General features: G+C 40.3%; 1 protein-coding gene and 1 long non-coding RNA gene across 6 annotated transcripts in view; one reads left to right on the plus strand and one right to left on the minus strand.

Annotated features, from left to right (window-relative positions):
- Nucleotides 1-14203, plus strand: part of LOC111263778 (sodium-dependent multivitamin transporter) — a 25621-nt gene extending 11418 nt beyond the window's left edge. For 2 of the 5 annotated variants that reach the window (XM_022839165.2, XM_022839162.2), the window contains exons 2-10: nucleotides 5624-5856; nucleotides 6116-6361; nucleotides 8279-8464; nucleotides 8700-8810; nucleotides 11475-11568; nucleotides 11853-12002; nucleotides 12263-12357; nucleotides 12737-12905; nucleotides 13310-14203. In XM_022839165.2, coding sequence (XP_022694900.1) covers nucleotides 5740-5856; nucleotides 6116-6361; nucleotides 8279-8464; nucleotides 8700-8810; nucleotides 11475-11568; nucleotides 11853-12002; nucleotides 12263-12357; nucleotides 12737-12905; nucleotides 13310-13908 — 1767 coding nt within the window. In that variant the 5' untranslated portion in view covers nucleotides 5624-5739 and the 3' untranslated portion in view covers nucleotides 13909-14203. Of the gene's footprint in view, nucleotides 1-102; nucleotides 402-4122; nucleotides 4266-5623; nucleotides 5857-6115; nucleotides 6362-8278; nucleotides 8465-8699; nucleotides 8811-11474; nucleotides 11569-11852; nucleotides 12003-12262; nucleotides 12358-12736; nucleotides 12906-13309 lie in introns of those variants that run through there. The other 3 variants (XM_022839163.2, XM_022839164.2, XM_086969783.1) reach the window with 3 other exon arrangements.
- Nucleotides 3254-14296, minus strand: part of LOC111263782 (uncharacterized) — a 22855-nt gene continuing 11812 nt past the window's right edge. The window contains exon 3 of the long non-coding RNA XR_002682435.2: nucleotides 3254-3613. This is a non-coding gene — a long non-coding RNA (uncharacterized LOC111263782). The remainder of the gene's footprint in view (nucleotides 3614-14296) is intronic.

Below are 14296 nucleotides of genomic sequence, written 5' to 3' on the forward strand. Positions count from 1 at the left end.
CTATATATAATATATATATATATATAGTGAGTTAGAACGCTGTTCTACTATCATCGTTTGTTTATGTCATATCACTGAGCATAAGTGTCTTCCTAATATCAGTAATAGGTAAAACACTGCTGTTGATATAAAGGCGTGCCCCTTTGCCGGAGAAAGACCAAACAGGATCTTTAACATCTATGTGTGGGTTTTTGATCCCAAACTACGAGGAACAATTGAGTGCAATAGCACGGCAACGCCTGAAGTGGACCGAACACTTGAGTGATACTGGCCAGTTGGCAGCACCATGCATACATATGGTTCGCTAATTATCCAATCAGTGTCGGGCCATTCAACTGGAGAAATTCTATTTCAAGTGCCTACAATTCACTGCTTCGGAAAAAGATGTTTTAAGTTCTGAGGTAAGGATAGGTCACGATTGCATTAGAGAGGGCATAAATTGCAACTTCATGCCTATCGACAGTAACCCAACTAGTCAGGACAGTCAACCTGCAAGCTTTTTGATAAAATTCTGCTCAAAGCAAAACAAGTAGCAGCAGTAAAAGACCTCAACTGATGAACGAGATACGCTATTGAACTTCGCAGTACGTAATACATGACAGGCTATATCGTAGGCCTAGGTGGTAGGCATAGACATTTCGTTTCGTACTGGGACGGGCCTTTTGATGGAACGCTCAACAGCAATCTAAAGGCTACATCGTATCTCTCCTATAGGTCTACAAAACTATAGTTAATGTTTAGAACCATAGTCTAACACGGGTCGTAGCACAAAAGAATAACGTTAAACACCTAGAGGGTCTAAATCGTGAAGAAATTTGAATTGTAAGATACGAAGTTACTTTTCAATCAAGTAAAACGGGAATTCACAGCAAAGTTATCGACAACTTCGATACGTGATATTCTGCAAGTTTCTTAGAAACGAACCTAGCAATGGTTTGTAAATCTCCGTTAAACAGCCATTCTGTCCAAGCTGAATCCTAAACAAATACGAATGTCAAACGACCCTGAAACAGGTGAAATGAAATTTTGATTACATGATATATTGGTAAGCACCACTCCTAATCAGTAATTATTACAAGTAAGTAAACTACTGACACAGCACTTACTCAAATTGATCAAGCAGAAAGGAAGTGATTTAACGTCGCAGAGAATATGCCAGAGAGTCTTCTGATGACTTTCTCCCATTGAAAAATACAAAACCGGACCAAACTCCCTAGTGGCCTACATACATTTTAAATTGTCACCATGGACATTATGTTGGCCCACCTTGTCATGTTAGCTATAGACGTGTGTCTGTAATGAACGGTGCATGCGTGTGCAGTATGTGTGGGAGACGATTCATGACACATGGCCATGTATACTGGTACGCGCCACTCTTCCAGACGACCTTTGCAAACCTATTCACACAGATATGCTCCAGCATCGGGGCAGTGATAATCCTGCTGACTGAAACTGGCGCGCAGTAGTTCACTGTAAACCTCAATAATATTTCAGGCTGTGGCTGGTAATATGCGAATGGTTCGGTAAAGTGGCAACAGCCGGGGCTGCCTTTCAAATCACTGGGAACTGGCATAACATGCCTTTATAGTGGAAGCCCTATTGCTGGAACATGGGACGAGGTAAACAGGGGATGGAGCCGTATAGGATAATAGTTTGTAGCCTCGATCCAGCCAATCATAGTTGAATATAGTATTTCAGCCATTGCTAAACAGACAACTACAAACGTCCTCTGGAACGTGCACTGCTAGCAAAATTGACCGTTTGCCGTGTGAAAATCACGTGTCTCTTTTTCACCGGCCAAAGTCTGTTAGAAAATGCTTACTAGCTTCCTATCTAAATCGTCTCCATTGGCTACGCTGGTTCTTACTTGTAGAAGCCTACTTTATGTCCCTTTTTGATAACCACCAATAACTTCATACATACCTTGCCGGCAATAGCGCTTGAGTGGAAAAACAATTCGATTCAAAACCATTCGCTCAGCGTTATTTCGTAGCAAAAAGTTTTCCTTTTTGGGCTATTTTTTGTTAATAATTAAACGCTCACCTCAGATCCAGAAACCAAACGGCAGTTCTGTCACCGTGTACTATATAATAATAATAATAATAATACGACATTAATTATAGAACAACGATCCAATTTCTATTTCCGGCAATGTCTGCGCGGCTGCTTGAAAAGTTAGCAGACGCTGGTTCAAACCAAGCCAGCGGCACATAGTGCAAAATATCTGTGATCGAATTATTTATAGTGTCTAGTTATACGTTAACACATCCATAGATAAAACGATAAATAATCGAGAAAAAAAAAAAACTAGTCCTACCTTCAAAGGAAAAAAATAGTAAATTACAGTGCCGCATTGAGTCTATATAAATATTATGGCCAACCATTTCTATTTCGAAAGTCCACACTTCTCCATATTGGAATAGGCGATAAGCTTGGAAGACGTTTAACAGTGACGTCTGTTCCAGAACTATTCTATCAGATGAAATATCGAGATTGAAACGTTCGAAGTAATGCTTCCTAAAAGTAGAGACAGTTTGTTGTGTGTAGATGTGGTCGTTGCGCCACTACAATTTGTACAGCTTTCAAAAGGAAGCCTTACCTAAACTTTACAGCCGAAGGGGTCTCCTGAAACGATCAACAATGTGCCTGATTTTTTAGGTCAGTCACGCCCACCTATTGAATTCTCTCGCAGGTTGTATTGTGGCCCGCGTAGTTGCCGAATAATATAATACATGGGGCAGGTAAATGGGCAGTTTGTTGTTTTCATATTCATGACTAACTATTCGGGGGGGGGGGGGTGATTTTGTGCTAAAAATAATGAAAAAAATTAGAGCAAAAAATCATGCGTGGATATCAACAACTGTTATGATTATACGATGTCGTACATGTTGACGAGTTTCACGAATGGCCTGAAATAGTGACACCTGCCAGAGGCCTGTTTATCGGTGGCGCCGAAAGCGACAGATCATTCTTCTAGCACGGCGATGGCGTTGCTACTAGAAGTTATTATTCTAGTTCTAAACTACTATTTGTAATCAGAAAAAGTAAAAGCAATAAAACTGAGATTAAATTATCTTGTTTGTCGTTTGTCGGCCTCTAAACTATTATTGATCCAACTGTTTCATTTCGAGTAGAAGACGAAAATATTAAGATAAAACCGTTCTACTTACTCTACCAATACTAGAAACGTTGTAATAACTGTGCTAAATCAATCTCATCGAGATTGTGTTTTCTCTAATTTAAATTATCAGGATTTTCTGTATGTTACCAGAATCATGAAGTTCTATTGTTTGAATCCGACTGACCTTTATCACAAAGCAAATAGAGACGACTCGAAAGAAAAACCAAGTTGACGTTAGCACTCTCTATAAAATTTGGTTTTCTGCCAATACGAGTAGCATTAAAGCCAAAATTATTCGAAGTGTCTATAGAATGCATAGTGTTACAGGACTGCGAAATGAAAAGTTGTTCTTTCAGTAAAATCCGTATCATCTTCTCAGCTCGTTTGCAGACGATGATTTCCAGACGTTGCACTACTTGAAAGCATAAGGTAGACGAAAATGCAGATGATAGTTTCTTTTTTTCTTAACTTCTCGACCAATTTTGACGAATCCTGCAGTTATAAGAAACGTAAATATCATTAGGTTAGCATCTATTCGCAGGTACAGCAAATCATCAGCTAAAGAACTAAACTTATTTCATAGCCAATGAATTACTCGTGATGCTATCCAACATCCAAAAAGCAATTTTTCAGCCAAATACTACACGCAAACAAGTACTCTTTCAATAAAAAACCTACATTAATGCTTTTCTAGTAGAGTACTCGTAGCTTTCTACACCAGCGTATCTTTCTACAAACCTAAACATTGATCTGTATAGCCCAGTTATGATATCTGTCTCTCGTGTAAAATGTGCAAAGAGTCCTTTTTTTCATCTATGCACGCGCGTCGCGCATTTATCACTACGAGACTTAACGCTTTTAGTTAAAAGTTGTTTCAAGCGCGATATTTGTCCAGCGACCGCAGACAGCCGCCATTGTACAGTTGTGTCAGTTACAAATGGCCACAGCTGTTCGTCGTGTGGCACACATTTCGCGCTGTAGCAGATGATGAGTGGCGATATCAATGAAACTGTGCTAGATTTAGAACTAGCAATCATCTGAATAGCCGGCTTAAGTTAAACAATTTCGAGAAACACCTCCGTGTCTTCCCATGCTCACCGCTGGTGATACTGTACAGATTATATCGGACTCATCGCCGTCTGAGGTATGAGAAGTGAAAACAAAATCATAAAGAACTTTTTTTTTTGTAACACACGAGAAATAAATGCATTGATCACCTCGTACCATTGTACACGAGGTCGTAGACTGCTACAGAGCGACGAACGGCAGGGTGCGCGGGCAAGCAAAAACGTCCATGCTACAAATGATTTTCCTATACGTTTCTAGCCTTCAGATAACTGGCTTTGAGCACAAAAAGGAGCGTATCCGTGCTCAATTTTGAGCTTAGACCACCTTACTTGTCTCCAAATATTGGAGGCCAAAACGTTCCCCTTGCGCCAGAACTATTTCTTAAGAAAAAAAAACTTGTATCGAAACATGCGCGAAAGTACGGAGGTCGTTTTATGGTAAATCGAAGGCTTCAGATACGCGTCGCATATAATTAGAGTAAGACAAATGCTCTCTTTGGCAAGTACAATCACGAGATCTGATCAATGCCGTTTGCTCGAACGAAATGAAACGGCCGGTCGTCTTCGACCCTTCTTTGATAAAAATAAATAATTATTTTCGAAATTAACGGATTTAGAAGGCGTGTTTATAATGAGTAAAATCGAACTTTCGATGAATGCTTTTGTTCGGAGTGCTAGTCTGGAATGGTGAACGTGCTATTTAAAAGGTTTATCTGCATGTTCTATGAATTGTTGTGTGACCATAAATAGTTGAAGTGAAAAGGGGAAATCTAACGTCTTTGAGATAAAAAGCTTCGTACCAGTGGTAGGTTAGTGGGTAACGAATTTAACTATTCATTTTAGAGACACGTTGTGGTCTGGGTTCGATTCTGGGCATCGACAGGCATTGTTTTGCGCTGGGAGCCAGCCAGCGGTCCTATGGAATGTCTGGCGGCAATAGCGGACGCAAGGCTTAAAACGTTATATCATTTAACAGCTTACACTAATCTATCCGTGCAAAATACGTAGCTGAAAAATATAAGTACACAACGCCGTTTACAGCTCAGCTGTGTATGAAGTGTTACTGAGCGATTTTTGACATGACAATTATGATACTATTGAACGTATATACTATGAAATGACTACTATTGCAAAGGAAGCATTTAAAACGAGCTTGTGAGCGGTTTAGGCCTCACATTGTGGCTGATTGCATTGACCGGTGATTATATCAAATAAATAAAATTATTATTATTAAACTGAAAGTGGTAGCTTTAACAAATGCATGAAAAAATGTCTAAGAAAGAAGTCACAAGGACAAGTCCGCGTCCAGATGCACAGCTCACTATATGTGTTTATGCTCCCCAACGTTATGATTCCTAAGGTGTTGGGATCAGGAGATAAGCGAGAACTTGTTGTTGTTGTTCTAATGGCGTTATTCTAAACCTTACGTTTGCAGGTATCATGCGTCGCGAATACCGGGCATAGTCTTCAAAAGGCAAACTTAGGTAACGCTAAGCCTTTGTATTGCATTCCTCAGCAAATAGACAACTTCTCAGTCCCCACTACTTCGTCATGGATGGACCAATGTCAATACATGACATGACGAACCGCTTTACGTGGTTCGACTATGTCATGATGATTGCTGTTCTGGCATCCTCTTCCTTGATTGGTATCTATTTTGCCTGGAAGGTAAGGAGAGCTCTGGACGGTAACGACGTCACCTTAATTGTCTAACGTGACAGTTAAATTAGGAAGCGAAATCAATTTGCTTGGGTGATGAGCCTTTATAGCTTCCATGTAGAGTTTTTTCGAATCTTAAGGATGGTTGGATATCAAGACACAATGACAAACAGCCAAAGCTTTGGGAAATCTACTTTGTCAATGACGTATTTCATTCAACACATTGGTTTAGCGGGCCGTATAGAGTTCTAACGTCGAACATTTTCAGGATCGCAAAAAAATGAACAACAAACAATTTCTTATGGCAAATCGTCAGCTGGGTGCCTTTCCGGTATCCATGTCCTTGATGGCCTCCTTTCAAAGTGCTACGACCTACCTGGGTTACCCATCGGAAATGTTCTACCGAGGAACACAATACTGGGCGGCCATCTTTGGCCTGGCAATCTCAAATCTTATCGCTGGCGAGTTCTTTCTGCCCGTCCTGTACGATCTCAAACTCACGTCTGTCAATTCGGTTAGTATAATGGCGCCATTAAATATCCAAACCTTTTTCAAAGATCATAATGAAATGATTATATATTGAAGAACTATTACATAAAAAAAAAAAACGATATATTACTATTACTAATTTGCTTTAACGACTTAACATTGCGGTTGTACATATGGTAATAAAGATCTTTGCCTCGAAAGCGGCTTCACCAATTTATATTATGTAGGTCAGGATCTAGGGGTTGTCGTCACAAGCTTCTTAACCGGACAACTCTTGTAAATAACGCTACCGTATCTTATGAACGAAAAAATGTTTCAGCGTCTTAAGCCGCGTGCTTTGATATCCACAACACAGTCTAACAGCTTTGATGCTCTGTCATTTAGATCAGCGGTTTCATAATCTTGCATTTTGTCGGGACCGTGAGGAACGTTCAAAGCGTGTATGTGTCATTTTGAAAATATCTACATAGTGAATTGTATCACTCTATCTAAATGTGGCCTAGAGGACCTCTGCCGTTAACGATGAGTTTGCGGATTAAAATTGGGAACAGTTCAATTAACCCGAAGGAATTAGCCCAATTGCAGTTGTAGTAAATGTTCTATACGTGAACCCCTATCACGCACAAACGTCTCACAAACTATTACTCGCAGTATCGTGACATCTGTGTGGCTGCTTATTCTACTTAGAGGCCTAGATTCTATTAAACAAAAAAAGCCTGTGCTCTTTAGCGGCAGTGGAGGAACCTATTCCTCTTAAGCCCACGCGATTTTCTGGCCACAAATCTAGTCATAAGATTTAACAATGCCAGGCCGTTAGTCGCAATCTCTATATAGATGGTAACGATGTATATTAAGTACGCGTGCCGACGCAATTTACAGTTAAAAAGGAAGAACAAAAGAAAGATCTTTTACGATGGCTTATCTTTGAACAATATTTTTCCTATCTTTAGTACCCATACAGCAAAGGTCGATTTACAAAGCCTTAAAAAACGGATTGTATTATCTGTTGAAAATAACCCGATAAGACGTGATAGTGAAGCATAAAATTAATTGAAATGATCGTAATGACGTAATTAAGGCTCGCATATGTCAGGATTCCGTTTTAATAATCGCGGTTGATTTAAGTGTATGGGGAAGATTACATTAGGGATAGACTAAAAAGATACAAACGGTTACCATGGTGCAGCTTGTTATTTACCAGATGCCATAGCCGTGTATAATTTTTACGTACGCAACGTCTGTTTAGACCTTGATATTTTCACAGTGTTACCTTTTATATAGAGTTCGAATGAAGAAAACGTAATCCAAATTAATACAACGAGCTTGTGGCGGACTATTTCAAAAACATGCTGCGTGGACAGGCGAGTTGAAAACACATAAAATTCCGCTAAGGTAATGACATTATAAAAATCAAATAAAAGAAAATGTGCCGCCAATTATCACTTATCTGGCTGCCAACGCCGCTGATGTGGATACATTAAAATACTTCGCTGGGATAAATGCACAGTAATGTACACTTTAATTTATTAGCTTTCGAAACACTACAGACTAAATGTATAAAGTTATTATCGGAAAATACAGATTCCTCAACAATTTTATACTCGGATTGTACACCCAGGGTTTGCTTTGGTATTATCGTTCTTTTAGCATACTTCAGCAGGAACAAAGCATCTACAGCACACGGTGCTTAAATGATCTATACATTATCTGCAAAGCTACTGTATATTTTTTGCGTAAAGAAATTAGGTGCGTGACATACTTTGCACACCTATTGCGATTACTATTTTCACCACACCGCTCGTTTTCCCAGTAAATCTACATTTTCCTAGTATAGACGGCCTTCTATACCGTTAGGTAGTAACCCTAATTGGTTTATGAAAATTTCGAGGGGATTTCGCGGGCGTGCTCTTTATTGTCAATTGCTGTGAATTTTCTTTTTCAGTACCTGGAATACCGATTCAATCGTTGGGTTCGCGTTCTTGGTGCAGTATCGTTCACATGTAATAATCTCTTGTATATGGGCGTCGTGTTGTATGGTCCATCTTTAGCCCTTAAGCCTGTAGTTGGCCTACCGCTATGGACGTCAATTGTAGGACTTGGCTTGCTATGTACCTTCTACACAACCCTTGTGAGTGTAACCAGAAAGGTTTTCAGAGCTGTTTCGAACGATGCTAGTACTACGATGTAAACTCATTGCACATAAACTCTTGCTGTTTTGACAGAAAGCTATTTTTCATAGATGTTACATGATTATAAAGACGACTTTATGATCATGCAACACCAGCAAAAAATAGCTTTTAGTAGTGGAAAACATCGATAAGGATAACGTATGCATTATTAATTACTTTATGACCCTGAACCAGGGTGGCGTCAAAGCTGTGGTGTGGACAGACGTCATGCAAATGTCTATTGCGGTGCTTGGAATGGTCGCTTTGAGCATCGTTGGGATCATTAAGGCTGGAGGACTTAGTGAGGTAAGTGATTTTGCACGAGATACGGTGATCGCGCTAGAATACACAAAAGAGCTTTTTCAATACTACTGAGAAAATGGTTCTTCGATGTTTGAAAATAAGTGAGAAGAGTGCGTTACGCAGTTACCTCTGTTGTCGAATTACGTCCTCAACAAAAACATTTTCTTCGCGACTCTATTACTATCGGTCTCATGTACCAATGCGCTTGCAGCGCTCTCATATAAGTAACAAATGGGAATCTCCAGATTACTCTATTGTAAAAGAAGTGTTCTTAAATGGACCTTCAAGGCGCTATATTAACAACGGCTCGACCTGATTATAGAGCGTAACAATAAATAAAAAAAACAACAAAAAAAATATTCTATCAAATGACGGTACAAATATTAGTCGTTTATCGTAAGGCGAGACGCACAACAGAGAAGGCTTTGCCGTGTAACGTGCAATCAGTGTACATTTATTCAACAGGAACAATGCCCAGCTTCGGAGAAGGCGAAGAACCTCGCTAGACAGCCACTTGAATCAAACGGCATATAGTGCAATTTATAATATCAACCATGGCATGCCTAGGCTGAAAGCTAGTCTAACCTTAGAACGTATGCGTGCGCGTGTGTGGGTGTGAGGTCGGATCAAGTGGTGAGATAATAAAAGCCCGGAGGCGGAAAAGTCTACCAGGGAGGCAACATTCTGCATGTTAGCTGGATGTCGGTCGAGGGGATCGAATCTACAATTTGGAATCTGAACCGGGTCTATCATGAGAATCTGTATCCTGACATCGGATAAAGACCCCACTGGATGCTTTGATAAAAGTGAAGACTAAGTCGCTCCTATTGCCAAGGCAGGCATACAGACCTTGGTCCTTTTATTGATATACACATGTAAGTCGAATCAACGCAAAAGCAATGAAGCAGCTTAGGACCTATGCAACGCCAGAATACGAGAGACCTAAATGTTCTAGGAAATGATTATTGGAATTCTCATACTCAGCCTTTTCAGAAAGAAAGATCATAGGGGGAGGTTTCTTCAATGTTTTGCGTTCTAACTTGGACTAATAGTAACAGATAGAATGAAAACATTTTAAAAAAAAATCTACCCAACGAGAGACGTTGTTTTATGCCGCATACGATGCTGCAGCGAGTATTTCAGCTCAGTAGAGAAGATGCTAATGGATGACATCAAGGTCACATATAAAGGAACCGATCACAATACTGTCAGACTATGGTTCAAGGTAACTACAAGAAGCCAAAAAAGGGAGCCAAGACAAGTGTGACTAGTATTCGGCAAGAATGAGATGAATAGTTAGTTTGATGGACGATAATGCGAATTTCGGAATTCTACTCGGAACTATCCTACGAGATAAGGATAAGTTTCGATATATACTCGAATATAGCGCGCAGGGAATTTGAGGAACAACAACAAAAGACCCTAACCCAATATAATTATCGCCAGACCGGGCTGCTGTCGGCAGCTTTAACCTAACATGACTCAGAAGTCCCTATAGGAAGAAACATAAAATTCGGAATACCAACAAAGGGCAACGTGATTGCATTTAACAGAAACGTACTTCGTGCTTCTGGGGATCATTACGAGCCGAAGACAACGTCTGTAGGAGACGACAGCGAGAGGTGACGTAAAATTCTACCGGCCTGAAATGGCAGATATGAATGGTGTACAACGCTGTAAGCATGAAGAAAACTTATCAATAAGACGAACGTCGGAGAATACTCGGATACAAGAAAAGCACCGCACAAGAAGCGAAAGAAACCATGCAGATAGTGTCAGATAGACCAAGCGCGATACCGGCATTACTTTCAAGGAATTTAATGAACATAAGTACTCATATTTAGCAAGGCGATGCAGTAATATTTCAGCTGGAACGTATTCAATAGGATGTGACTTAGTATATTTACTGGTGAACATTTCATCTAAAATGGAAACCCATCCATCACAATATTTGTCATCCTATACAGAAAAAATACAGACGTGTACAGGAAGAGAGGTACGGATGAAGAAACAGGAAATTTTAGCAAAAACGTAATGCATATTCTAAAAGGATTGAATGCTGCGTCTTTATACGTCAATATCGTTATAAAGCGATAACAGAAAAATTTTAGGTAGCAGATCAAACAACTAATGCGTGTTTCTCTCGATGCTACCAAAGCGTGCGTCCAAGTGGACAAGAACTCGGACAGTGATCGCCGGTCCGTCTCGTTCTATATATAGCATACTTGGGAGGATAATTAATCCTTTTTATGATCCCATCAGCTGGATAACTGATAAAGCCATAGAAACACGTGGTTTAGCGTCTAGTGCGGGAGCCTTCTCGAACAGAAGAAGTTCAAGATACGAGATCGACCGTTCGCGACTTAGCTGCTCTTGATCGTGAATATCTAGAACGTCTAGACTCTAATATCAGCTGGGACACAGCACTGAAATGACATCTAATATGTCCAAGAGATCAAAAGTGGTCTTCTCAAGAAAGTCGGCTGGCGCTGTGATCGCACGAATTCGTAGCAATGCGAATTAAAATAAACAAAGAATACGATCTTACCAGTACTATGGTTTTATATCCAGCCTATTGATGCTTTATTGGGTAAGTTCTTTCTGGCGTAAACGATGCGCTGAATGAATGAGCTGTGATTTAGTAGTAAGCGATCGGCGTTATTTCAGGTATTCCGTATCGCCAATGAGGGTGGTCGTTTGCAGTTCTTCAACACTCAATGGGATCCCAGTTCGGGAACAGTGCTTTGGAACGTTCTCATTGGTCTGTAATGTGTTGCGTAGCACCCTGTAAGCTTAAGTCGAATCGTCTGCAGTTGTTTGAAAATAAAGTACACATTCTAAAGTTCGAACCCCTAAGGTGTGTCATTGCTTAAATCGCAATGTCTACCAATCAGCAACGTAGAGATGACATTAATTTAGATGATGAAGTTATTCGACATTATCTGTCTGTACAGCCCGATTATCTTTTCAGTACGCTTTGGCCTCGTTATTTATGTCTGCCGCAATATTAGTAATATAGTTTGTATTTATATTTGGTGATTGCAGGTACCACGATGGTCTGGTTGGGCTCGTATGGGACTTCGCAGACAGAGGTGCAACGTTTTTGTTCGGTATCTACGCTAAAAAAAGCGAGATTGGCTCTCTACTGTAACATCCCTGGGGTGATGTTCAACATTTCGCTGGGATGTCTTGCTGGTTGGTAACTATGTTTTGCGGCTATTTAACGTCGATGCGAGTCGTCGTTAACCTCTACATTTCAGAGAGCGTGGGCCCAGAAATGGTATATCAATTGACACACGGTATGTAATACCATCGATACGTGTACCCAAGTGGGGCACATCGATAGCGATCGTGGTCGTAAAAACATTTACTCTTGCGTGTGTTTTTCGTAAACGTTCACTCTGTTTCGAAATTGAGTACATCTTAATGACAGTTGTAGTCGTAATTTGTTTCAGGTTTGGTCATATATGCCAACTATTACGACTGCGATCCGCTTCAGGCCAGACGAATCGATAGCCCTGATCAGCTGATGCCTTACTTTGTGATGGAGGTAGTAGAGCGAATAATTGAAAAATTGCGCCAAATAAAGTATGTTCCACATATAAGTAATCTACAAGATTTCAGGTGGTCCTCCCAATTAGTTATTATTTTGTGTAATAACTTACGTAAAGCCCTCGATTTGGACGCAAGCACAACACAGAGACACGTATTTTCATCTGTTCTGTTGGCTATGTTTACATTATTTCTTATGCGAAAGCTGGGCGCATTAAAGGATAATGCATAATTTTTATCCGGATCACGTGGGGCTCTTGTAAAATTCACTAGAATTCACCTAATCGCCGTGTTACAAGTTTTATAAGGCACAACATTCGCTTTGTGCTTTGGTCATAGTGCTACAGTGGCTCATTTTCGCGTTATTCCACCTATAGGTATTAGGCGGTATCCCTGGCCTGCCGGGCCTATTTGTTGCAGTGATTTTCTCGGCAGCCTTATCTACGCTTTCATCCGGCTTCAACTCGCTGGCCGCTGTTGCCTATGAAGATTTTCTTCAATTTGCAAAGTTGCCTCTGCCTCCAATCGTCGTAACGAAAACTGCGGGTTTGTTGAGATCATTCATTTAATGGCAATTTTGCTAATTATAACTTTTGTTTTCCCATTGCCCAGTTTTGAGTGTGGTTTTTTTTGTATTTATTGAAACATAGCGTATTAGTAAGGGTCAAGACTGCGTAAAGGAAAAATGACTGCTAATTTATAAATGTGTCCAGTAGTAGAACAGGTACAACTAAACATTGGCTATAATTTCCAAAACGATCATTTAATTATTTGTAAAAGGTTCTTGTTCAGTCGTAGCAATGTGCTACATATATATATATATATATGTAGCAGAACTCAACTTATGTATATATATATATATATATACATATATATATATATATATATACATATATATTGTGAAAGCTGATAAGAGTGATATGCGTTTTATCTGGTATTATGATTTTCAGCGGCTACATATGGCTTCCTAACGGTCGGGTTAGCCTTTCTTGCAGGATCAATAGGTAATCTGATTAAAGCCGCATTCGCGATGTCCGGTGCCCTGTCCGGCCCGCTGCTTGCAGTGTTTGCCCTGGGCATGTTTCTACCACATGTGAATGGTAAATCCGCCCTCCTCGGTTTGCTAGTAGGACAGGCAGTTTGCCTATACATTGTGAGCTCAGCCGTTTCATCTGATGATGGACAGAAACTTACTACGTCAATCGACGGTTGTACGACGCCTACGCTCAACTCTGCTAGCACGGTCTTGATGAATGCCACGACAGTCAGTACGGAAACATCAGGCCCTTGGCCACCATCTCAGCGAGCCACCACAAAGATCTCACATCTGCTAGTGCCAATATCTGGTTTTTCGGTGACGTTTATCGTTGCGCTTCTTTCGATTCTCGTGTTCGGGACAAACGATCCTCGATCCGTAAACCCTAACCTCCTCTCAAAGTACGTGAGGAAGTACTTGCGTCGGGTAGAGACGACGATTGGTGCGGCCACAAAGGATGTACCTAGCAGTGAGAGAAACACCAGCTATAAAACCGGTGATACCCAATTGTAGACGTTCCGTCCACTTCGCATTTTCTAACAAACAAAGTTGCGCAGTTAATTTAGCTTAGTTGTCTGCGACATCCCTTTCGACCACTGGCCATTTCATGGCTTAGAGGAAAAGCTATATTTCTGGCAATGATTTGAAACAACATTATTATATCACACACAACCATTATAAATAAGTTGGCATTTGCACTCAAATATGTCCGACTCACCTACTAGTTCCATTGAATCTGTTATATACAGTTAACGAACCTTCGTGCTCAGTATTGTTTAGCAACAGAGAGAATATTTTCTCTGCCGATTCCTTCCCTTGGCTGCGAACTTGATGGCTATTTAAATTGAAAGAAAGTTGACCAAACTTTGCGTAACCTAAGACAAACATTTAAATAATTAAG

The sequence above is a fragment of the Varroa jacobsoni genome, unplaced genomic scaffold, assembly GCF_002532875.2.
Source record: "Varroa jacobsoni isolate VJ856 unplaced genomic scaffold, vjacob_1.0 scaffold_790, whole genome shotgun sequence".
NCBI classification, from domain to species: domain Eukaryota; kingdom Metazoa; phylum Arthropoda; class Arachnida; order Mesostigmata; family Varroidae; genus Varroa; species Varroa jacobsoni.